Here is a 26,420-nt window from a genome sequence, read left to right as displayed (position 1 = left end):
AAATTCAGCCGCTTGCAAAAGCACCGATTTTAAAAATAACTTTTAATAATTAAATGTAACTATATTTTATAATAATTTTTATTTTAAGATAATATAAGTCTTTCTTTAGTCAATGACTGTAAAATAATTTCCTAATTTTTATAAATAAAGGCACTACGATTAAAAAAAATAAACAATTATCTCGGCTTCAGTTGGTTGTAGAAAATTTTTATTTTTTTATAAATCTTCGTTTCGTCTTCAGCAACAATAATCTGTAAGTTAGAAACTCATAGGATGTACAGGGCAGCTTCAGCTCTAAATGTTTATAACGAAATTTGCCCCCTTATTTTCAAACCCAACATTTAGCTCGGCTTCAGTTGGTCGTAGAAATTTTTATTTTTTTATAAATCTTCGTTTCGTCTTCAGCAACAATAATCTGTAAGTTAAAAACTCATAGGATGTACAGGGCCGCTTCAGCTCTAAATGTTTATAACGAAATTTGCCCACTTATTTTCAAACCCAAAAATTAGGGGTTTAAAAATATTTTACGCATTTATTTACATCAGAATATGAAAATGTAACTCTTTATAACGAGATTGGATGTTTCACCAACTCTCTACGATTTTTTTTGAAAAAGTTATAGCCTTCGACATTTGACCTCTTGGGATAAACAATTTATAATATCTAAGCAACAAATTCGTTAATCCGGCCTTACAATTTTTTTTATGTTTGGAATTGAAAGATCTTCATTTTAAAGCTTTAAAAAATAAAAAAATTATTTGTACAATAAATAACGCAATTGTAAAAAACGGCCATTTTGGACCTTTCGCAGGCTGTTTTACAATAACCAATAAACGAAATTAAACTTACCACAGCTCAAATTGTAGGTTTTTTTAATTTACTACAACTTTCTATTAAAAAATTTTTCTCTAAAATCAATATCCTAAGCTGCAAAATTAAAAATCTTTAAAAATTGCAAATTTAACAAATGAAAATCGCAATAAAAAAAAGCTCACAATATTTTTGGTCACATTTTAGTAGAAGTTATTCCTGGCATCGTCCTTTACAACACCTGATAGGTTTCAAAAACTCCTGAATTATATCACGTTTTTTCACCCACAGCCTGGGGTACAGTGGCGTGGAAACACTTGGTTAAATTTCCGTTCCATTTACTGTGAAGTAGATAACAAATACTTGAAAAAAACCAAAAAGCCTTGGAAACCCGATTGATCTGACAACGTCGCGTAACCAAAGTTTTTGATCGGTCTGACCTTGGCAGTTTTAGATATTTCTGTCGCTTTGTAACAGCGAATAAAACACAACTTTTGATCCTTTTGATACTTTCTTACCTCATAGAATATAAAACATCTCCATTTTGGCTAATTCTTAACAACTTATTAGGAACTGTTATAGTGTGAACGTAGGAATTTTTACCGTTGTGAAAATAAGTGTCGGGTCTCCAAATTCTTTCCAGCATTTTTATAGATAGTGACAAGGACTTAATAGGTCCTTCGTATGATAATCTTGGATCTCTCCAATACTGTCGAAAATAACAATCCATGGAATATTCCTACAACATAATATTATGGGTCAGACCTTATGCGATAACTTATATTTTTTTATAGTCATATATTTTTATGATCCTAGATCACTGTCAATTGAAAGGTGAAGCATGGACCTTTTCTTTAGTCGTAGTATAAGGTAGAATGGTGTTAAAACCTTTTATTTCGATAGTACATCTACAGCTTAAGCTTGAAAAACACCATATTTGCAGTGTTGTTTCGTCGACGTACCATGTTACCTTATGAACAAGACAAAGTTAAGATTTTACTTAGACAACACTTTATTGGACAAATACGAAAAAGAAATTAATAAACGGTCTCTTTATTATTATTGACAATTTTTTTTTATCACAACAATCTAAAATCTGTATACATCCCTTACCATGTCTAATTCTGAAATTGGTCCCATACTTCTTATTAATATATTGGTTTCAACTTTAGTTGGAGTATCTGCAACAAATAATAAACTGATATATTGAAACTAATTACCCTACGTGGTTGATGTGGATTGTATTTTTTTCTAAATAAAAAAAAGGAAGTTGATTCCGTGTACTCAAAATACGAGTAAAATGAAATATTAAAAAACAGCTTCATGAACATGAATCATAAGCTGTTTTTTAATATATCATATTTCTCATATTTTGAGTACACGGAATCAATTTTCGTTGGAATTTTTCCTAGACGAATAGACGGAATGTGACTGCATATTTTAGAGTTCCTTTCGTCTTCTTTATTACCAGAAAGTTGTTTCACGATAAGTTTCAGATTGATTGTTTAGATCTGGGACTTCTTATTTCTCTCAATTATGTTAATGTTTATACATATTACTGAATAGAGAATAACAACCTTTCAAATGAGGTAGCACACGACCCCTATTATCATTAAAAAAATGATCGATTACGTCATCGTGCCCAGATGGATGACGCCACTAGTATGATATATCGCACTATGAGTGCAAGAGTATCGCAACTCAAAAAAACTAAATGTGGAGATAACGAATGTTTTAGCTTGGCTCAAATTTTTAGCTTTTATTTACATCAACCGTATTAATGATAGAATGGTATTGTGAATTAAAACAACACATTTATAGTGACTCATTTTAGTTAGTGTTTTTAAAATAATATACTGATAATGATGTATTTGAAGTTAAGATAGTCTTGCACCGGAGTAATAATACGCATTTTGCCATATACGATACCTACTAATTTAATAAGTTAAGATACTCTTGCACCGGAGTAATAATACAAATTTTGGCATATACGATCCTAATGGTAGGGGAGCCCAAGCGGGGATTTTTGCAGTTACTCGAGCGCGTCAGATTATATATGGGGAGAAACCTGGTACCCTGCAGATGTACCTCTACCATATGGCTCTTAACACAGGGGCGTTCGTTAAGGGGGCCCGAAAAAAAAATTCTATCCTTAAAAATACTCGAAATTGTCAGATTAAAATAAGGTAAGTTAAGTACATGCAAAAGAGTGTATTTCAAAAATCTGACGAATTGATCGGGGCGTAAGGAAATGGGAGGGCCAAAAAGTTTCACAAAAAAAAGCAAATATTTCACGAAATTAACGTCATATCGAAAAACTAAAAAATACGTGTTCAATATTTTTCAAAAATCTATCGAATGATAGACAAAATATAACCCCCCACGGAGAGGGGTGGGGGTAATTTTATATACAAATCTCGCGATATTTCGCAAAATAAACATCAGATCGAAAAACTGCAAGATATACTTATTCAATATTTTTGAAAAATCTATCTAATGGTATCAAACAGAACCCCCGCGGCGGTGGGGTGGGGGGTTACTTTAAAATCTTAAATAGGAGCCCCACATTTTTATTGCAGGTTAGGATTATTTACCTAAAAATAAGCAACTTTTATTCGAAACATTTTTTTCGAATTATGGATAGATGTCGCTATAATCGGAAAAAACGATAGTGCGAAATGGAAAATTAAATTAAAAAATGGAAAGTCCCCACCAAAATGAAAAGTTTTATTTAAGTTTTTTTGGATTTAGGACCTAATATCGTTATTCGTAAGTGGGTGTAATACTATCACATTTTGATATAAGATACCCAAATTTATTACCGCGTTCGGCAATTAGATGTAAGACTATCAGATTTCCAATGTGATAGTCTTGCACAGACAGGATAAGCCTTATACGCGAATACTATCGTATTTTAACTGGGGAATTATACCATAAAAATTAATTTTTTTGTTAAAAATTTTTTTGACTTACGATAGTATTGCACTCATAGTGCGATATACGCCAAAAAATCATAATTTAAAAATAAAAATCGACCTGTTTCGGTATTTTTCCTTAAAATTGCCGGCTTATGAAATAACCAATTTATTCCTTACATTTGAACCATACTGCATATGTACATACTTTTACTAATATTTAATAAACATTAAAAAAACGTATTTAATAAACCTTTTACTAATTAGTCCCTAAACTATTTATAGTTAGTGTGATATTACACAGATTCGTAGACGAGATTGCTGCAGTTTAATTCCTCATCAGTCCCTCGAGATCGACCAAATTTACCGAAATGCAAAATACGAGTAGAAAGGAGGCAATCGTTTGCATTACTTCAATTTCCTTTGACAAATCCAGGGTTTACCCCTGCGTTTCCTGATATAGGATTCGCAGGAAAGGTTACTACTGTTATTTCCTTTGCTAATGCTTCTGTTTACGCCCTTACCATATATGTTTGACATTTTGGAGTTCCGTTTAACAAAATACAAGGGGTGTATTTGGACAGACGACTATATTAAATTAATATACAGAGAGGTTCAATATTGTGGAATAAATTAATTCTTTCGAGAATAGGCCACTTTGGAGAAAAATCCTGAGAAAGGTCAATTTTTATTTTTAAATTATAATTTTTTGACATATATACCATAAAAGTGACGTCATCCATTTGGGCGTAATAACGTAATCCATGATTTTTTTTAATAGAAATAGGAATCGTGTGGTAGCTCATCTGAAAGTATATTTAGTCATCTACAATTACTCCTAAAGATATTGCAGATAGTCCAGATACCTGAAAATACAGGGTGTTAATAGGGTGAAATATACACCTTACTGAATTATGGTAAACAAACGTTTCTAGCTACCACCAGAGGCGTACGACAGGGGATAGTGAATGGTTGACCCTTCTCAAATTCTACGCCACTGGAAGAATGACTATTTTTAGTGCCATTTTTAGATTCTCCAATTAAATACTTTCTACGTAAATAATATACTCCTCATTGGTAACGATATTCATTAGTTTTCGAGATATTTGAAGTTAAATATGAAACGGCACAGTTATTTTGATTAATTTATGATATGATTCATATGATTGAAATGTAAAAATTATTTGTACCCAGTACTTTAAAACTATTTGGCGTATCCTTATCATACTTCGCAAAAAGTGTAGGTACTGTACACCCTACTAAATTAAGATAAATAAACGTTTCTAACTACTACCAGAGGCGTACGACAGGGGATAGTGTCTGATTGACCCTTCCAAAATTCTACGCCACTGACGAAATTGCTATTTTAGTGTAATTTTTTGATTTATCAATACTTTTTATGTAAATAATATACTCTTCATTCGTAACGATAAAATGATTAGTTTTCGAGATATTTGAAATTAAAAATGAAGCGACACAATAGGCTATTGATTATGTATTTTAGAAAGGAACTACAACGTTAACGGGGTTTTATTATTTCATATAGTCAATGCACCTCTAAATATAAAAAACCGCGGAGTGCTACCATTTAAATTGGTGCGTTTTTGAGAAAGGGTTGAATTAGTCCCTAGGCACAGGGCGAATTAGGGTAAGTTCTATGCACTTTTGGTACAAACACGTCTACAGGAAAATTGTTTCAGGTTAAATTTACTATCGAAATATCACATTTTAAAGTAAAAAATATTTTCTTTTTACAAAAATATATTCAAAAGAAAAGCAAGAGAAAAACACGAAAGATAACCATGTTGTTTTTTGCCCCATAACTTTTTTCCACGGGGATATAGGTGTAGACATTGCTTCAGGGAAAAATAACATACATCCTTCCTCTTTAAAATGACGTCTGGCAGAAGTCTCTATCGTTTATAGTTTCCAAAATATGATTTTTCAAACTTTGCCACTCAAAGCAATTTTGGGCCATTTTTCTTGTTACTTCTCAAACATTGTTCTGTAACTTTTTTCTACGCAGCTTTAGGTATATGCAATGTTGCATTTAATATGAAGAAAAGTCAATTACCTTTAAAGTGGTCTATTGTAGAAGGCTGTGGGACTATCTTTAAGCAAGGTATGGTTTTTCAAAATTTTATACTTTTAATGATTTTTGATATTATTTACGATTATTTTTAAATTTCTCATTATAACTTTTTTTATTGTATATTTAGGTATATACATTGTGCAATAAAAAGAAAGCATATTTTCTTAACTTTAAAATGGTGTATGGTAAAAAATTCTAGATATATTTTTAAACAAGATATGCTTTTTCAAAGTGTGACATATACACATGCGATAGGTCCTACTAAGTTGGAACCATATGGACAATTTTTTTATTATTAACTTAAAACCTAATATGCAATCATCAAATATCAAATTTTATCAATAGTGTACGAGGTAAGTTAAAAAATATGAATTTTGCTCAAGAGTAAAGTACCTTTATATTTCACAATATGGAAAAGTGTTATTAAGAAAAGTTATTTGGAATTAAAAATTATGTAACAATATGCAATCATATTCTTCTAATTGAATAAAATTAAAAATTTTAAAAATTTTCTCAGAGTACGGATACCTTTGGATATTCTACGGATATCTTGTTTAAAAATAGTCCTAGGATTTTTTGCAATACACCATTTTAAAGTAAAGAAAATAAGCTTTTTTATCACACAATGTATATACCTAAATGTATAAGAAAAAAAATCATAATTAGAATTTAAAAAAATAATCATAAGAAATATCAAAAATCATTAAGAGTATAAAACCTCGAAAAAGCAGAACTAGCTTAAAAATAGTCGTACAACCTTATACAGTAGACCATTATAAATGTAATTGATTTCTCTTTCTACTAAATGTACCATTCATATACCTAGAAATGCGTAGAAAAAAGTTACAGAACAATATTTGCGAAATAATGAGGAAAATGGCCCAAAAATGCTGTGAGCGGCGAAGTTTGAAAAATCCTATTTGGAAAACTGTAAATCCTGGAGACTTTTACAGAACGTCATTTTAAAAACGAAGGATGGAGGATATTTTTCGCTGAAGCAATGCCTATACCTATATCACTGTGGAAAAAAGTTATGGGGCAAAAAGCAAAATTGCTTTCCATCGTGTTTTTTCTTTCTTTTCCTTTGAATATATTTTTGTAAAAAAAAACATGTTTGACTTTAAAATGTGATATTTCGATAGTAAATTTAACCTGAAACAATTTTCCTGTAGACGTGTTTGCACCAAACGTGCATAGAACTCACCCTAATTCGCCCTGTGCCTAGGGACCAATTCACCCCTTTATCAAAAGCGCACCCATTTAAATGGTAGCACTCCGCGGTTTTTTCAAATTTAGAGGTCCCTTAACCACATGAGATAATAAAATCCCGTTAACGTTGTAGTTCCTTTTAGCTCTCTTATTTTGAACATAATCAATAGCCTACAATACATTAATTTCCGTATCGTTTCCTTTTTAACTTCAAAGATCTCGAAAACTAATGACTTTATCGTTACGAATGAAGAGTATATTATTTTTATAGAAGATATTGTAGAATCCAAAAATTTAACTAAAATAGCAATTCCGCCAGTGGCGTAGAATTTGGAAAGGGTCAACCATTCACTTTCCCCCGTCGTACGCCTCTGGTAATAGAGAGAAAAGTTTGTTTAACATAATTTAGTAGTTTATACAGTACCTATATTTCTTGTAAAGTATGAAAAGGATAAGTCGGATAGTTTTAAAATGCTGAGCAAAAATAGTTTTTAAATTTTTAGAAAAACACCCTGTAACTCAGTAAGGAACGACATTTTATTTAAGTGTTTTAGGTTAAATCTTCATATTTTGTGCTAAGGTTTCTACAGGTAATATATGGACAATTACACAGCCCAACAAAAAAAAAATTGTCTTGTTGCCGAAAAAAATCAACTGATTTTAGTTATTTGATTTGTGCTGATTCCAAAAATACAAGCTTTTTCTTTGTATCAGCTCTAGTTTTCGAGATATAACATACTTATCAAATACTTAAATATTCTTACATTTCTGTATATTCCACCACTATAATTGCAATATGTTTATAAACAAACTTAACAAATTCTAACACGAATGGGCAAATAAACAAAAGGGCCTATTTTGGTGTTCATTTAGGAGATCAAGATAAATCCTGAGCTCCACATGTAGTGTGCAAATCTTGTACTGAAAACTTGCGACAGTCGACGAAAGGACAACGAAAATGTTTAAATTTGGTTTTCCAATGGTATGGAGGGAACCAAAAAATTATTTTGACGATTGCTATTTCTGTCGTGTGAATATAAAGGGCATTAATCGTAACAATCGACATACGTGAACATATCCTAACCTGGATTCAGCAATAAGACCAATTCCACATCAGCTTGAGCAGATACCCATTCCAATATTTAGCAGTCTACCTATGTTACCAGAGGATAATGCCGAAACGTTATTTGACGAACTGCAGACTAATAGATTTGAGGAAGACGACAGTGATTTTAAAGGGGATTCAACAGGTCCTGAGCGCTTTACTCAGGAAGAGCTAAGCGATCTTATCAGAAATTTGAACCTTCCAAAGGATTCTTCCGAGTTGCTTACTTCCAGACTAAAAGAAAAGAATGTTCTTCACCCAGACACCAAAATTACATACTACCGTAATAGAGATACAAGATATTTTGCCTTTTTTCTCAGCAAGATGATATGGTTTTTTATAACAATATTAAAGGACTGTTAGAAAAAATGGGTGTATCGGAATATACACCAGATCACTGGCGTCTTTTTATCGACAGTTCCAAAAAGTTTAAAGTGTGTCCTTCTACATAATGGCAACAAATATGGAAGTATACCAATTGGGCATTAGAGTGGAATAAATGCTCAACAATTTTAACAAACACGGTTGTCATATGAGTATTAAAATTCATTACCTCCACAGCCACTTAGACCGTTTCCCAGAAAATATTCACCAAGATATCAAAACGATGGATAGAGGGGTATCAGGGAGATGGGACTATCACATGATGGCGGATTACTGCTGGAGTCTTCAAAGGGACCATCCTTTTAAAGCCTTTGCAAGAAAATCATATTAAAAGGAAGTTTTTAGGTGACGCCGAATAACACATTTTTGTTGCGACGCTGCCGGTTAGGTTAGATGAAAAGTTAAGTTTTTTTGGAAGATATGTGTGATGATTTTTGTAAGTACATTGTTGTACAATAAACATCTTACTTTTTATTCGTATTTGGTTTATTTCATGGGTAGCAGCACTACATATACGTAGGTAGTGCTGCGTTAAATTACCCTATATGTTAGAAATGTGATTTGTTGTCGTATTTTCTGAAAACGATCTGATGGAGCAAATCTGGTGGCATTTTTGGATTCAGCAGACCTAAATTACCTGGAAACAGTAAAAAAATTTCCGGCAGCAAACTGTGTGTTTACCAGTGTTATTAATGAAACACCCTTGTATACAATCCGTGCGAGAGTCAAATATCCCCCAACCAGTTAGGTTCATAAATGCTGTTGGTATGAGAAGAGAGGCTTTGCTCTCCATACAAGTCTTATTCTTCCAGAGATGCCGAGACGTCAATTGCGACGTATACGCATTTTGAGTTGATTACGAGAAAACGTTTCATCGAGTACAGCACGCCAAGATGATGCAAATACTAAAAAAAGTAAGAATTAATAACAAAGATCTGAAAATGATTAGCAACCTTTACTGGAATCAGACCGCAAATCTCCGAGTTGAAGATGAGCGCCTCCAATATGTGAAAATTTTGCTTGGAGCGAGGCAAGGCTGTATTTTGTCTACTTTAATCTTCAATCTCTACTCTGAAAGAATATTTATCAAAGCTTTGAATGAAACTGAAAAAGGTATTCCACTAAACGGGTACCACCTAAACAACATCAGGTATGTAGATATATTATATAATATATTTGTGGTCAACCTAGAAGACCTGCAAGTTATTATGAACTAAATCACGTATAACAGTCAATAATATGGACTTAAGATAAACGTAAAGGAGACAAAACTTATGATCATTAGCAAGAAATAGATAACAGAAGGTCAACTCTACGACAACCAAACCCTTGTAGAAAGTAGTGACTCACTACAACTACCTCAGCAACATAATACTTTGAAGAATTGACCAATAACCAAGAGATAAGAGCATGAAAACATCGGAAGAGCTAGATCCACCTTCAACCGAATGGGGGCCTCCTTTAAGAGTCACAATCTCTCTCTTGGTATAAAAGTAAGAATGTTGCAATGCTACGTCATCTCTGTCCCTTTTATGGTTTTGAATTGTGGACCTTGAACTAAGATATGTGCAGAAAATTGGAAGTATTTGAGATGTGGTTATATCGGAGAATACTTAAAATGAGGACGTCCTCAAGAATGAAGAAGAACCGAGAGGCACCATCAAATCTTCAAAGTTAAAATATCTTGGACATATTATGCGAAATGAATTCAGATGTAAAGTCGGGTCCATCGATATTTCGCCCGTCGGCAAATTCAAAGAGATAATATTTGTATGTTATGAAATTCGAGTAAACCGATGTCCCTTTATCTAGGCACGTGCCGGTATTTTTACAACTCGGTTACTCATCGTAAATCAATCAGTTTAGCACTTAAAAATTTATACTTGGGGATTAGTACAGTTAAAATTGTTAGACAATTATATTATTAAGCAATATAATTGAAACTTTTTTCTACTTTGAAGGACAAAAAAGCGAGTTCATTAGCGGAACGTAATTCAAAATTATTCTGCAAATTACATTTGACACAATATTTGATTAAAATATCTCATTTTTGATGGTAAAAAATATATTAAACACATATATTAATTTGTCTGGACTAAAGGTGGTAAAAGATGGTCTGGAGTTATATTTTTGTTTGAATTTGCCGATGGGCGATAGATAGATGGTGTCAACTATACCCTCCTACAAGGGACAATATTTGGAAAGCGAGATCCAGGAAGAAGGACATCCTGATTCAACACAACATCTGCGCTGCTGCAGATAAGATAAATAATTCCATGATGATCGCCAACATTTGCCACGGATAGGCACATCCAGAAGAAATTGTTTGTCATGAGTCATGATTTTATGTTGTGCTTTTGCTCTAAGTAGGTCATGACGTACCTACGTAAAATCTCTAGGGGCTCAACGCTGCGTGGCCGACAAAGGGGTGGGGGTAGGGGTGAATATAAAAAATATAAAGGGTTTTTTGCGCTGTTCGTGATTGAGATAGTGAACCAAAATTTGGGAATAAGTAGATCATGACATTACTAAGTAAAATCCCCAGAGCCGGAAACCAGAGTTGGAGATGAGGGTAGTTATAAGGGGTCAAAGCCGCCATTTTTAGTATTTTTTTTTTGTGACGCTCATGATCGAGAGAATGTACCAAAATTTGGGAGTAAGTAGGTCATGACGTAACTAAGTGAAATCTCCAGGGGTGTCACGCTGCGTGGTCGACAAAGGGGTGGGGCAGGGGTGAATACAAAAAATATAAGGGGTTTTTTGCGTCGTTCCTGATTGAGAGGGTGCATCAAAATTTGGGAATAAGTAGATCATGACATAACTAAGTAAAATCCTCAGAGCCGGAAACCAGAGTTGGGCATGAGGGTAGTTATAAGGGGTCAAAATCGCCGTTTTTATTATTTTTTTTGTGGCGCTCATGATCGAGATAGTGCACCAAAATTTGGGAATAAGTAGGTCATGAGGTAACTAAGTACAATCTCCAGGGGTGGAACGATGCGTGGCCGATAAAGGGGTGGGGGTAGGTGTGAATATAAAAAATATAAGGGGATTTTTGCTACGTGCTAGATTGAGATAGTGCACCAAAATTTGGGAATAAGTAGACCATGACTTAGCTAAGTAAAATCCCCAGAGCCGGAAACCAGAGTTGGGGATGAGGCTAGTTTTAAGGGGTCAAAGTAGCAGTGTGTATTATTTTTTTTTTGTGACCCGGCACAACATTTGTTCCCCACGCAGCGTACGGCCCCTGAAGATTTTACTTAGTTACGCCATAACCTACTTACTCCCAAATTTTGGTGCACCATCTCCATCATGAGCGCCACAAAAAAAAATAATTAAAACAGCCACTTTTACCCCTTATAACTACCCTTGTCCGCCACTCTCGTTTCCGCCTCTGGGGATATTACTTAGTTCTGTCATGGTCTACTTATTCCCAAATTTTGGTGCAATATCTCAGTCACGAACGTCGCAAAAAACCCCTTACATTTTTTTATATTCACCCCTGCCATACCCCTTTGTCGACCATGCAGCATTCCACTCCTGGAGATTTTACTTAGTTACGTCATGACCTACTTATTCCCAAATTTTGGTGCACTCTCTCGATCATGAGCGTCACAAAAAAAAAATAATAATAACGGCGACTTTGACCCCTTATAACTACCCTCATCTCCAGCTCTGGTTTCCGGCTCTGGGGATTTTACTTAGTAATGTCATGATCTACTTATTTCCAAATTTTGGTCCCCTATCTCAATCACGAACAGCGCAAAAAACCCTTTATATTTTTTATATTCACCCCTACCCCCCCCCTTTATCGGCCATGCAGCGTTCCGCCCCTAAAGATTTTACTTAGGTGCGTCATGACCTACTTATTTCCAAATTTTGTTGCACTATCTCGATCATGAGCGTCATAAAAAAAATAATAAAATCCGCGTATTTGACCCCTTATAACTACCCTCGGCCCCAACTCTGGTTTCCGGCCGTTGGTGAAAGTCATGTACACAACTAATTCAACATATCCCCGTATAGTTTTTCCATATTACTTATCACGCATAAAATCCGCTCCCAGCTCTTAGACTATAATTTTAGGCAGTCCGCCAAATAAGCCCTTGCTAGATAGTCTAAGAGCTAGTGAACCCTCCTACTAACGGTCGTCCTGTAAGGCTAGAAATTTGTCTAATGATAATTCATAGCACACCAAGGCAAAAAACCATGACCTGGCAGGCATCAGCGGTGCACGTGTATCTACCAGGTGAATCGAAAAGTGCAAATTTGGGGGGTAAAATAAACTTTCTCCTGTAAGGTTTAAATTTAAGTATGTGTTTGAGTAAGTGATTTAGAAGAAATGTGTACAATGACAGGCGATTCTGAAGAGCATAAGACCTTGCCAGGCGAGGGGAAAGATTAGGGGTTTTCCTAAAATTATTCTTTTTGCATCGAAAATTTTTTTTTAGGTTTTTTGAATCATTCCAAACAAAAAAGGTCTTTTGTGATTTTTCTCTTAAGTTAATAGTTTTTGCTATATAAGCGATTGAAAATTTTGAAAATTGCGAAATCGGCTATTTTTAACCCTAAATCGGACATTTATCTAAAAATTTCAATGTTGCCAAGGTACGTAGATATTCTTTAAACATTGATTGATGAAATCCCGAAGAGTTTTTTGCAATAAAATATCGAAAACCCCTTTGTTTTTTTAATTGCTAATCAAGCGGGCGCGACACTGTAGTAAAGTGAGGACGTTTGAGTTGGCATAAATTCATTATCTCGAGAATGGGCAGATTTCAAGAGAAATCCTCAGATAGGTCGATTTTTATTTTTGAATTAGGACTTTTTGGCATATATATAACACTAGTGACGTCATCCATCTGGGCGGGATGACGTAATCGATGATTTTTTTAAATAAGAGTAGGGGTTATGTGATAGCTCATTTGAAAGGTTATTTAATTCTCTATTCAGTAATCTAAAACTTAAAATAATTATTTATACAGGGTGTACAAAAAAAAATTGTCTTCTATTTGTCAAATTTAATCAAAGTTAATTTAATAAAAAAAATTTTTTTGTACATCCTGTATAAATAATTATGTTAATGTTTATATTAGTGAATAGAGAATTAAATTCCCTTTCAAATGAGCTATCACACAACCCCTACTCTCATTTAAAAAAATTATCGATTACGTCATCACGCTCAGATGGATGACCTCACTAGTATTATATATATGCCAAAAAGTCCTAATTTAAAAATAAAAATCGACCTGTCTGAGGATTTCTAATGAAATTTGCCCTTTCTCGAGATAATGAATTTATCCCAACTCAAACGTCCTCACTTATACTACAGTGTCGCGCCCGCTTGATTAGCAATTAAAAAACAAAGGGGTTTCCGATATCGTATTGCAAAAAACTCTTCGGGATTTCATCAATCAATGTTTAAAGAATATCTTGGCAACTTTGAAATTTTTAGATAAATGTCCGATTTAGGGTTAAAAATGGCCGATTTCGCAATTTTCAAAATTTTCAATCGCTTATATAACAAAAACTATTAACTTAAGAGAAAAATCACTAAAGACCTTTTCTGTTTGTAATGATTCAAAAAACTTAAAAAAAATTTGTTCGATGCAAAAAAAATAATTTTAGGAAAAACCCCTAATCTTTCCCCTCGCCTGGCAAGGTCTTATGCTCTTCAGAATCGCCTGTCATTGTACACATTTCTTCTAAATAACTTACTCAAACACATACTTAAATTTAAACCTTACAGGAGAAAGTTTATTTTACCCTTTAAATTTGCACTTTTCGATTCACCTGGTAGATACACGTGCACCGCTGATGCCTGCCAGGTCATGGTTTTTAGCCTTGGTGTGCTATGAATAATTATCATTATACAAATTTCTAGCCTTACAGGACGACCGTTAGTCGGAGGGTTCACTAGCTCTTAAGACTAAACGCTTTGTTTACATGGGCGGTTTGCCAACGTTTGACGCCGCGGTTTACCTGAAAAACCCAACCGCCGCGGTTCATACACATGAGAGCGATTGACTGGCGGTCTCATTCCTCCCCTAGTAAACTTACAACCGCCGCGATTTGACGACGGAAAGGTTGCATGTGTACGATGTTGAGCGGTTGCATTTGTTTCTATGTTAAACTTGAACCGCGGCGGTTGGGTTTTTCAAGTAAACCGCGGCGTCAAACGTTGGCAAACCGCCCATGTAAACAAAGCGTTTGACCCCTGATCGAACGTACTACGCGTTCGATAGATATCTAGAGCTGTTACGAGAAGCCCACTGAATTGTAGAAACATTTCAAGCATATCTTCCCCAACGTTACTTTAATTTGACTAAGATATATTAGCTGTAGCAATATTGAAGCGTATTATATCTCATGAAGGCTTATTTAACATTTAAAAATTACAAAAGGTGATAAAATTAAGAAGAATTACAATATTTCTTAAAAACTTATCAGAAACTGTTAAATATGTATTACTACAAATTCAAACATAAAACTACTAGAAAATGTTCACCAGTACAAAGTTTTTAAAATTCAATATAGTATTATACATTATATAGTATTATATATTATTTCAATATAATAAGTATGTAATAGTATTTTTAGTACCAAAGCAATTTTCTTGGCCCATATTGCAACTTTTTATAAAATTTCGCATCATACCGTGTATGATATGAAGTGAGCATACATTTTCTATAAAGTCATAATCTTTAGGCGTATTCGGTAGTCAATTTTCTGGCAGCTGAAAGGCCATTAGGGATTATCTGACCTAATATTCATCTCGATGCTGATATTCCCGTTTTCGTTTGCGTTTAATGCTTATAAGATGAGTTTTAAAAAGAGCAGTTTACAATGTTTTTAAAGGTTGAAGGAAGTTTAGAATTTGCTAAATTTATTTTAAATGGTAAAGTAATAAGCTTTTTTGTTGAAAATACCAGAATTATAAAAATATCTGTATGTTCTACGTTTAGTCTAGTCGCAACATAGGGTGTCCCGTGGACACTTTTAGGTCGCCGTGATTTGATGGTGATATTATAAATTTTTTGGGTCGCTGAATCCAATGAAAGTAGTCAGGAGGCCAAAATGTGGCGCGTTTAATTGTTATTAACAAATTAGGGTAAAATTAGATGTTTTTCAGGAATTATTAGAAGCCCTGAAAAATAAATTGATAGTGTTAAGGTCTTCTCTGGTGTATTTTTGGTCGCTGAATCGAATGCGACACGTCGCGATTACTCAAAATGTGTTCTTATTTTCTTAATAACAAAATAATAATAAATATAAATATAAAAATAAAAATAAATGATGGTTTTGCTTGTTTTCGATTCAGAGGGTTGCACACCAGCTAGACAGGCTGTTTCTACCATTTCAGGCGTCCTCAGTAGCTTTCGATAGTGTGCCTACCTCTGGAACGAAAAACAGCTCCACCATCATTTTAAAGGGAATCTGAAAAATAATTCAAATTTCCCATCAGACGCAATACAGCGACATCTACTAACAAATTGAAGAATCTCAGATGCAGAATCCACCAATTTAATAAGAATTAAAAATGGTAGATAGTATTTTAAAACTGAGATTTTTCATGTTGAAAGTTCTTACTGGTACATCCTTAATCTGCGACTTTTTCAATTAATAAGACAGCAGACGACGAATATAGAAAACGAAAGGAAAACAAGCAAAACCATCATTTATTTTTATTTCCTTTACTCGGATTTGAGTACTGAAAGTTCCTCTGCTGTCCGTTTTTCCTAGACGAATGAAAGCGAAATGTGATCGTTTCCCTTTAGTTTTCTATATTCGTCGTCTGCTGTCTTATTAATTGAAAAAGTCGCAGATTAAGCATGTACCAGTAAGAACTTTCAACATGAAAAACCTCAGTTTTAAAATACTATCTACCATTTTTAATTATTATTAAATTGGTGGATTCTGCATCTGAGATTTTTCAATTTGTTAGTAGATGTCGCTGTATTGCGTCTGATGGGAAATTTGAATTATTTTTCAGATTCCCTTTAAAATTATGGTGGAGCTGTTTTTCGGTCCAGAGGTAGGCACACTATCGAAAGCTACTGAGGACGCCTGAAATGGTAGAAACAGCCTGTCTAGCTGGTGTGCAACCCTCTGAATCGAAAACAAGCAAAACCATCATTTATTTTTATTTCCTTTACTCGGATTTGACTACTGAAAGTTCCTCTGCTGTCCGTTTTTCCTAGACGAATGAAAGCGAAATGTGATCGTTTCCCTTTAGTTTTCTATATTCGTCGTCTGCTGTCTTATTAATTGAAAAAGTCGCAGATTAAGGATGTACCAGTAAGAACTTTCAACATGAAAAATCTCAGTTTTAAAATACTATCTACCATTTTTAATTCTTATTAAATTGGTGGATTCTGCATCTGAGATTCTTCAATTTGTTAACAAAATAATTGTTTATTCGCCGAAAAGCTCGAAATGCGTTATCTCCACAAAGGTGTAACCAGGATGATCCTAAGGGGGGGTGTTACATCTACTTGAAGGTCTCTGTGGGTATGGAATAATAATGGTGTTAAGCGTATAGAGCTCAAAGTACATCCAAAAGAGGGGGGGTTATAACCCCTAGAACCACCCCCTGGTTACGCCTATGTATCTACAGCAAGTTTGTAGTCGTTTTCATAGTATTTTTATATGCTAAATCGATTGTCACTAGTCGTGATAGTATAACCACGTTCCGACTTTGTTATTGATAAATTATTGCAAAAATAAAGGTCTATAATCAACTATTTTTAATGAAAATAAGCCACAATTTTACCAAAAAAATGATTTTATTAACGTTTCGAAGCCCAAATCGGGTTTCGTTGTCAAAATACAAAATACTACTAAAATAAACAAAAATGTTGTTGCTAAGTAAAAAAAAATCTTCTAATAATTTATTTAATCTGACTCATTTATATTGGCAATTCAGACGTATATTATACATTTTAAAGTAGAAGACTTTAAAATGATATCGCCAATATTTATGAGTTGCGTTCCTGGGACGACTTTACTAAAAGATAATTCATTCGATTATCTATGTATTATTAATATTATTTATAATTTAAACATATTAAAGTCAGAATTTGGTATTATTTTTTTGAAGGTAAATTAAATGTAAGACTAAATACTTACGATGTCGGGATAGTATCACAAGGTTTTTTTCTGGTTTTCCCTCGTGATTTACTATGGAATCTCTAACGCGAGAATTTTACCGTCATCGTTGCATTTGGTTGTCTTTTTAAAGACAGATCACATGCTATGTTTTTTTTGTGACGGATATTCTTGAGTTGGGAATGATTTCATGTAATCGAATGACTTAACTTTTAGTAAAGTCGTCCCAGGAACGCAACTCATAAATATTGGCGATATCATTTTAAAGTCTTCTACTTTAAAATATATAATATACGTCTGAATTGCCAATATAAATGAGTCAGATTAAATAAATTATTAGAAGAATTTTTTTTACTTAGCAACAACATTTTTGTTTATTTTAGTAGTATTTTGTATTTGACAACGAAACCCGATTTGGGCTTCGAAACGTTAATAAAATCATTTTTTTGGTAAAATTGTGGCTTATTCCCATTAAAAATAGTTGATTATAAAAAATGCCACAAGGAAATAGAGCTTCAGAATAATGGTTTATATAGTATTTTTACTACAACAGCGATATTACGTAGGTCAAAATTTTTGACGTAAGAGAACTGTCAAAACATTAGAATGTGACTTTTCATTATTGCCATGTTTATTGCCATATTTATTTATAAACTTGGCAATAATAAAAAGTCACATTCTAATGTTTTGACAGTTCTCTTACGTCAAAAATGTTGACCTACGTAATATCGCTTTTGTAGTAAAAATACTATAGGAAGGAGTTGGACAAAACCGGGTAGGTTGATAAAACCGGGTAGGTACCCCTTAATTCTTCTAACTGTCTGCTGCTATCTATTAGACAATGTTAAAATTAGTGTCCCTTTACCACCAACAGTCGTGTGTATTCATTTCTACCTCATTTGAGTAATCTGTGCCGGAGCAGTAAGACCTCACCTGTTTTTTTATGCAGGAAACTCTATTTTTAAGGTGAGTTAATAGCTGTTTTCTCCTATAGTGAATGACTAATGGCCATTTCAAAATTTAATACATGTAACCTAGTATATTGCCTTTAATTTGGCCAAAAATTTTGAATATTATATCATAATTTAAAAATTTAAATAACATTTAATGTCTTGTTTACGAGTTTGACAAAAACGAGTTAATAGCTGTTTTCTCCTCTAGTGAATGACTAATGGCCATTTCAAAATTTAATACATGTAACCTAGTATATTGCCTTTAATTTGGCCAAAAATTTTGAATATTATATCATAATTTAAAAATTTAAATAACATTTAATGCCTTGTTTACGAGTTTGACAAAACCGGGTAGTCCGAAAATCGACAAAACTGGGTACCCGATTTTATCAGACCTCTTGTTACTTCCAGTTTCTGCAGTGGTTTTTTTGCTTTTAGTTAACTACAACGTGTGGCTTCTTCTGTTGAAGAAGCAAATAAGAAAGCTAGTAGGAAAAATTAAAAAAAAAAATCTCCAGTCGTAAAAAAATTAAAACTAAATGAACTGGACAAAAAAAAAGAAAAAACGTGGTAAAAAGGGCTGCACCAAAAACAAAATTTTGGAGAGTTTGGAGGAAGAAGATAATAATGACGATGCGTGTCTGTATTACAATTAACTATTTTCAAATTATAATGCGAAAGAAGGCTGGATAAAATGTGTGTCTTGCACCAAATGGGCTTATGACGCCTGTAGTGCCTATGATGATGTAAATTAAGTTTTTATTTGTGACTTCTGTTCGTATATTTTCGATTTTTGTTCACATACTTTTAATAAATATTTTATTTTCTGTCCATTAGTATTTTTTACATGGTAATTAAGTTACTACCCGGTTTTATCATACCGGTTGGACAAAACCGGGTATTTTGCAATATTTTCATAAAAATAAAAAAAATTAAAAATCTAAGAATATTCTTAAAAATTGGCATTGGCATATCAAACTTAAGTTATTTGAGAATATTTCAATCTGCAGCAAACATTTGCTACTCTCACATAGCAAAAGATACAGACGGTTTTTGGAGTGGTACCCGGTTTTGTCCAACTCTCCCCTAAGTATGTTTACTCACGGTTTTTGCTCTAAATTTTAAAAAACCACTTAAAATGACATTAAATTTGGCATGCACGTAGCTAATATGTCAAGGAAAACAAGTGATATTGTGCCGATGTGTGTTTTTACCCTGGGGGTGAGTTTCACCCCGTCTCGTGGGTGAAAAAAGTAACCTTTAAAATAAGTCCGGAATTGGATAAACTGATTAATTCTAAGCAACTCTTGTTCTATACAGTTTTTTCACTAATTTTGTTTGCGGCTTTTCTGAATAACTCGATCAATGTTAGTCCAAACTATTGGCGTAAGTTTTGAAGCCATGAATATCTTCTTCTTTCGGCTCCACGTTTGCTCTCTATGTTTCTATGTTTTCGTAGTTTTAATAATCGACTCGTAGCATTTTTGGTAATTTCTATTCTCCTACGTATTTCTGTTTCACAAGAGCCTGCATAGCTAATGTAGGATTCTAGATAATTAAACCGTTTCAAAATGGCCCAAGACTCCGGTTGTTTGCATTGAGTTTGAACAATCTTACATTTCAGATCTTTTTTCTTGCAATATAGATACCGTAATTCGATTTTCCAGTGCTTTTATCATTATATTCCCTATAGAAGTTGAAGAGACCTGAAGATCGAATACATCCTTGACAGACTAACTAGTGATTTTAAAAGGTTAGACTTATACGTTTTAATTTTTATTCTGGTCTAGTTATTCTCATATCAAGCTTTTCACCAGAACTGACAGATGATCAGGAATTCCCATATTGTGTGGAATTTTCACAAAACTTTTGAGTTTACACAATCAAATGACTTCCGATAATCCAGAAAGCAGATATTCATAGAAATTTTGAATTTTCCAGCTTCCTTTTGAAAAACATCAAAACATAGATACTACTACTATCGGTTTACAAAGTTCTCCGGCGCCTTCCGACTCCTAACCGCCATTCTTCTCTGTTTAACCATAGACCTGGAGGGATTTCTCTTTCCTCTAGTTCTTTTTCAATTCCCTCCCTCCAGCTTCTTCTCGGCCTTCCTCTTTTTTTTCTCCCTTGTGGTGTCCATGCCAAAATCTGCTTAGGGATCCTGTCATCTGTCATTCTCTGTACATGGCCGTACCATATTAGTTGTTTTGTTTTTATGTCATCAATTATTGTATGTGTGACTCATTTGGTATCCGATCTCTTCTTGATTTGCCTGCTGCTCTTCTCCAGAAGTCCATTTCTGTTACTAGTAGCATTTTCTCCGTTCTTTGTTTCAGTGGCCAAACTTCACTGCCATATGTGATTATACTTTTAAGTATGCTATTGTATATGAGCTGCTTGTTCGCTTTAGATATTGTCTGGTCCCACAGAATGCCGTTCATCATGGATATGGCTTTTCTACCCTGTATATTTCTGTCTTTTATAGCAGCATCGAGTGTTCCATCTTGAGTTATCTTTATGCCAAGGTACTTGTATTCATCGCAATGTTTAATTTCTACCCCATCGTCTAATGTAATGGACTGCTTTGTTCCTCCAATACACATGGCTTCAGTTTTCTTAATGTTGACTTCGAGACCCCATTTGTTATATTCTTCTATTAGCTTCCGGGTCATGTAACTCAGGTCGTCATGATCCTGAGCAATCAGAATTTGGTCATCAGCGAAACATAAGGTGTATAGTGTTGTGTCGTCATTGAGAGGGATTCCCATGCCACTATATTTTCTTTTCCACGGCTTGAGTGCTTGTTCCAGATAAATTTTAAAAAGGGTAGGCGAAATACAACAACCCTGCTTCAATCCTTTTGTGACCTTAAATCCCTCAGACATCCTTGATCCAGTTTTAATTTTTGAAGTCGTTCCATTATACAGACTTTGGACTGCTTTGATAAGACCATGTTTAATGTTTCTTCATATGCTTTTTGTAAGTCTACATATTATACTAGGTGACCTTCTTTATTGACGGCTGTTTTTTCTCAATAACTTGCGTAATCGAGTACAGGTGGTCTACTGTGGACCTCCCAGCTCTAAAGCCAGCGTGCTCCTCTGCTTCGTAATCTCTATAGTCATTTTCTATTTTGTTTTTAATAAGTTTCCCATACATCCTACTTATTGTGCTGTTTACCGCAATGCCTCTGTAATTTTCACATTGATCCTTGCTGCCCTTTTTGTGGATGGTTGACATGATAGATAATTTCCATTCTTTTGGTAATTCGGCACCATTTAAGCAGTCTTGGAAGAGTTTTCTTAGCTGTTCTTGGATTTTGTCTGTCAAAACATAGATAATTTATAATAATAACCTACTGACTTTCAACGCGTTTAATGCAGACAGAAGAAACCGATGTGTTTTTCTGGTTTCTGACTCCTGAGCAAGTAAATAGGTTGAACAGTCCATCATCCAACACCCAAGAAGTCATAGTTTTTTCAATCTAAATATTCAATCGTCGGGTTATCCGACCACCATTAGTAAGACTTCTAAAGACCATATTTGGCTTAATGTGCTGTTACGTGCGAGCAGACCATATTTGGATTAAAATCAAGAATAATTACGCCACAAATGAAACTTCAGCAAGTAATTTAGGCTCATCGATCCAGAAGTTCAAGCAATCGACACTAAGATAATAACAGGATACAAAAAAGGTGACAAAAAGGGTGCTACCCAGTAATTTAGCTCCTGAAGTATTAATAAGAAGCTTGTTCCCAAACATGTCTAAGTTCAGACTGCCCAATTCCTACATACAGGATGAACAGATCCTTATAAGAAAACATATAGCAGATCACTGAGATAACCTATTATACATACATAGAACATTACTGCCTGTACTAACAGTGCATATCGATATCAGTGTCATCACATTCATGCTTCGTTAACTAGCGAATAAACCAAATCTGAGCCAAATCCGAATTTGTAATTCCAACATCAGCCACGAAACAACGGTTTTATTTTAAAAAAGTTCTTGTGGCACGACAAATATAAAATAGCTGGCAGTGATTTTGACAGTAAGTCCAAATGGACGCTTTTACGGTGATGTTACTTTAGCGACAAATTGACATACTTTTCGCTATACGTCTATATCAAAGTCCGTAATCGAAGTCCGAGTATCGCATTACTCAGTCAATTTTTAGCCCCGACTGGGAAGTTTTTCAATCTTACTTGCAGGGCAGGCTTAAAAGAATCTACAAATACAAAAATTAGAAAAAATCAAAAATTTTGCTATTAAAATTGTATAATTATGTAAAGAGATCGTATTTAAGATCGTTACTTAAGTATTAATTTTTTTAATAAAAAATATTGTGCAGAAATATCTTCTTCTTTCTCTTCATGGGCAATTCTGCTTGTTCATTGGCGGTGACTTGCTTCCATACAGCCATGATGTGAACTAGTCAAATTGAGCTCATTGGTACCTCGGGCGTAAAACATTGGATATTTTATACATCCATGTTATAAATCACATCTTTTTCATATGTTCCTATGACGGATCAATTATAAAGGGTTTATACCCAAATATTTTTACTTTGGTGGTTAGCATGTTAGATTCTAAGATTACACTGATGATGATCGGTCAACCGATTGAAAACTAGTTATGACTTTGTATAGGGATTTTAACTAATATACCTTTTATAAAGGATTTTATGTTTATGAAATAATAAAATTAGTTTGATTTTTGTGGAATTAAAATATTAAAATACAACAAAATATAGAGTAAAAAAATAATATATTAGATAAAGATTGGAAGAAATTTTGATGGAAATCAACTTGTCTGAATCGAACAACGCTGTCCTGCGCTTAGCACCAAAAATTAATGTTTATTTAAAAAAATTTCTTGACGCCGTGGTAATCAATCGATTTTAATTTTGCAAATTGCGAATGAAAGGTACAGTACACTTCTATAAGCAAAAAAAAATTCAACTTGCTATCTGCTTTATTTTCAGTCCTGCAACATTTTAAAAAAATGATTTTTTTTGCGAAAGCTGGATTGCAAAATTTATTTTGCAAAATCTATTAAACCGATCTTAATGAAATTTACAGTGTTGTTTTACTATATCATAAAGTTTTTCTGGGTAAAATATAAAGGTCCTAAGTTTAGCATAAATTATTTTAAAACGTAAAATGCCAATACTTGTTTTTGTATGGTTTTTTTTCGCAATTATTGCTATTTTGCAACAAGGGTGACTATTTTTAAAATTTTTAATTAATTCTATATTATTGGAAATATAATTACGCAACTTTTATGTCAATACAACTTTTCTCATAAATGAAAAGTTTTAAAGTTATAATCAAAAAACCAATAAAAAATCGAATTTTTCCTTCATATTTTGACATTTTGATTATTTAAACAATGTTCCGGACCATTTTGAGTGGGAGGATAACTAAAATATTATTATTTGAGTTATTTTCAAGCAATTTCTGCAAAAAAATTTGATTCACCTATCAACGTCCATCTCAAAACAGATGCGCCCTGGACTATTATTAGCTCGGTAATAATTGTTTTGGATTGTTAATATGTTGTGAGTTGTTTTAAAAACCTCTAAGACTCTTTTGATCTAGTACTACCTAGGTAGTTGTTTACTTATTCGCACTTTTATTATTTCAATATATAAATAACTCTTCACTCTTCACTCTTCTTATTTTTATCTTTCTATTTTCCATTTTTGGATATACGCCTCTCCTTCCATCATCTCTATCTTGAGCAACATTCTTCCAATTTGTCCTTATGACTCTATTGATTGTTGACTATTTTTTTGATATCATTTACCCATATTACTTGTGGTCTTTCTTTTGGTTGTCTACCACCTTTGTAAGGTCTTCAATGTTGTAGTGTGACATTCCAACATTTGTGTAGCTGTATGAACTGCGAAGCTTCATTTCAGTTTGGCAATTTTCGTTGTTATAATATGCTTGACTTTTGTTTTTGATCTTACTCAATCGTTCCTCTTTTTACCTGATAGTCGTATACCTAATATTGCCTTTTCAATTGCTCTTTCTGTTGTGGCTAGTTAAAAGAAAGCGTGAAGAGATTCTCGAAAAATTAAACACTTTAAAAATGTATAAACATTCTCAATTTCTTTGCAAAACGAAAATGCAGCAGCTGCATAATACCCTGGTTAAAGCGGAGAGTGCAGGAAGACTCTATACCGGTTTCGGAGATCTTTTTCTCCTCATCAGTAAACCCATATCCTCTTCTCTCCGCTTGAACCATTTACCATAGCTTGGGCCTTCCCGAATTGCAAAGAAAAGGAAGGCCAAAGCTATGGTAAATGGTTAAAGCGGAGAGAAGAGGATATGGGTTTACTGATGAGAGGAAAAAGATCTCCGAAACCGATATAGACTCTTCCTGCACTCTCCGCTTTAACCAGTGTATTATGCAGCTGCTGCATTTTCGTTTTGCAAAGAAATTGAGAATGTTTATACATTTTTAATTCATTTACTCTTTTGTTTGAGTATTATGAAATCATTCTTGTTGGAGCTTTACCACGCTGAGTAGATGAGTTGTGAATGATTTAAAATTCTCTCATCTTAATTTCCTCGGCACCCTGTATGATTTATGAATTTTGAAAATCTCAGGAGGTGTAACCAAAGAAAGTATTCCACCTGTTGTCAATCTGGTGGTACGGAGGCGATATTTATTGTCGTTTTCTGCGCTACTTCGATTGATAACTTAGTTTGTTAAACACTTTAAACCTATTCTCTAGACAATATTCTATTGAACATACTGTACACATGTGCCGTAACCGGTCCTGGTAAAAGCTAAAATGAAACATTTTTCCATCGAACATCATCATCTCTCAACCCCTCTTTAGTTCTGACTCGACGGTCTCAAGTTTCCCTGCAATTTTGGGTAGACGGAAAATGAAGTGAAATAATAAAGATCAGCAAATTATTTGTCATATTTGGATGTTTTGATATATTTAGCCGATGCTCTTTGCCTTTTATCCGATACTGGTCATATAACATAGGTATTTGCTTATCGAGACATTCGATCTTATAATGGTTTTTCTACTTATTTGAAACAGAAAAATATCCAAAACAAAAAATATATATTGATGGTTGAATATTTTACCGATATCAATATTTTTGATATTGAAAAAAGATATTTTTAGGTCAAATAATTCGAATAATTCCAGTAATATATGTACTAGAAGAAGCATTATCTAAAAAATCTAGAATGTTCTAGATATCATCGAAATATCTAGAAATGTCTAGTAACCTTGGAAACGTCAGAAAATGTATATAGACAAGGGGTTATCAGTCCAAGCGATAGTACTAGTAATTGAGTTTTTAACCCTTAAGTACCCCGTCTCTCAGACGGCATCGCTTGTCGAAAGTGGGATATTTTCCTTTCTAGAAAATTTTGAAGGTCACCCGTTTATGACTTTTCAAGTTGGGTTGTTCTTTAGTAGTATTGAATTCGGAAATTTGCGGCAGGTTGTTATTCGAAAGATATTTAGGCTCAAAGTGTGATTTACGTCTAATAGACTGGGTGTTAGTGTTTGTGCCCAGTTCGTCATTACACATAATGTGCCCCAGTTTGTCAAAAAACATCAAATAAGGGAATAAAGACCCTGAGGAAACTCTTTTGAAATGGTTTGATGAGGTAGAAGACGACATAAGCGAAGTGGAATCAATTTGTGATGAAAATATTGTCCCTGACTACCATTGCTACACTGTACGAACTATAGTACCTCTCAGTTTTTTGTTTTAACATTTTTAAAAACCTTTTTATTTTAATTTTTCTTACTCTTTGTTTAACTCGATTATAAATTTCTATTAAGATTATTTAATTTGTT

At 33.6% G+C, this 26,420-nt stretch overlaps 1 protein-coding gene across 1 annotated transcript in view; it reads right to left on the bottom strand.

Annotated features, from left to right (window-relative positions):
• The window catches only part of LOC114329716 (gamma-aminobutyric acid receptor alpha-like), a 125,262-nt gene that overhangs the window by 15,152 nt on the left and 83,690 nt on the right, over window positions 1-26,420 (bottom strand). The window contains exons 3-4 of the mRNA XM_028278898.2: window positions 1,924-1,991; window positions 1,329-1,549 (exon numbers count right to left, since the gene is read on the bottom strand). Of these exons, the coding sequence (XP_028134699.1) occupies window positions 1,329-1,549; window positions 1,924-1,991 (289 nt within the window). The remainder of the gene's footprint in view (window positions 1-1,328; window positions 1,550-1,923; window positions 1,992-26,420) is intronic.

This window comes from Diabrotica virgifera, chromosome 5 (genome assembly GCF_917563875.1).
Source record: "Diabrotica virgifera virgifera chromosome 5, PGI_DIABVI_V3a".
NCBI lineage: Eukaryota > Metazoa > Arthropoda > Insecta > Coleoptera > Chrysomelidae > Diabrotica > Diabrotica virgifera.
Note: the sequence above shows the minus strand (reverse complement) of the source record. Positions and strands in the feature narration are given on the sequence as shown.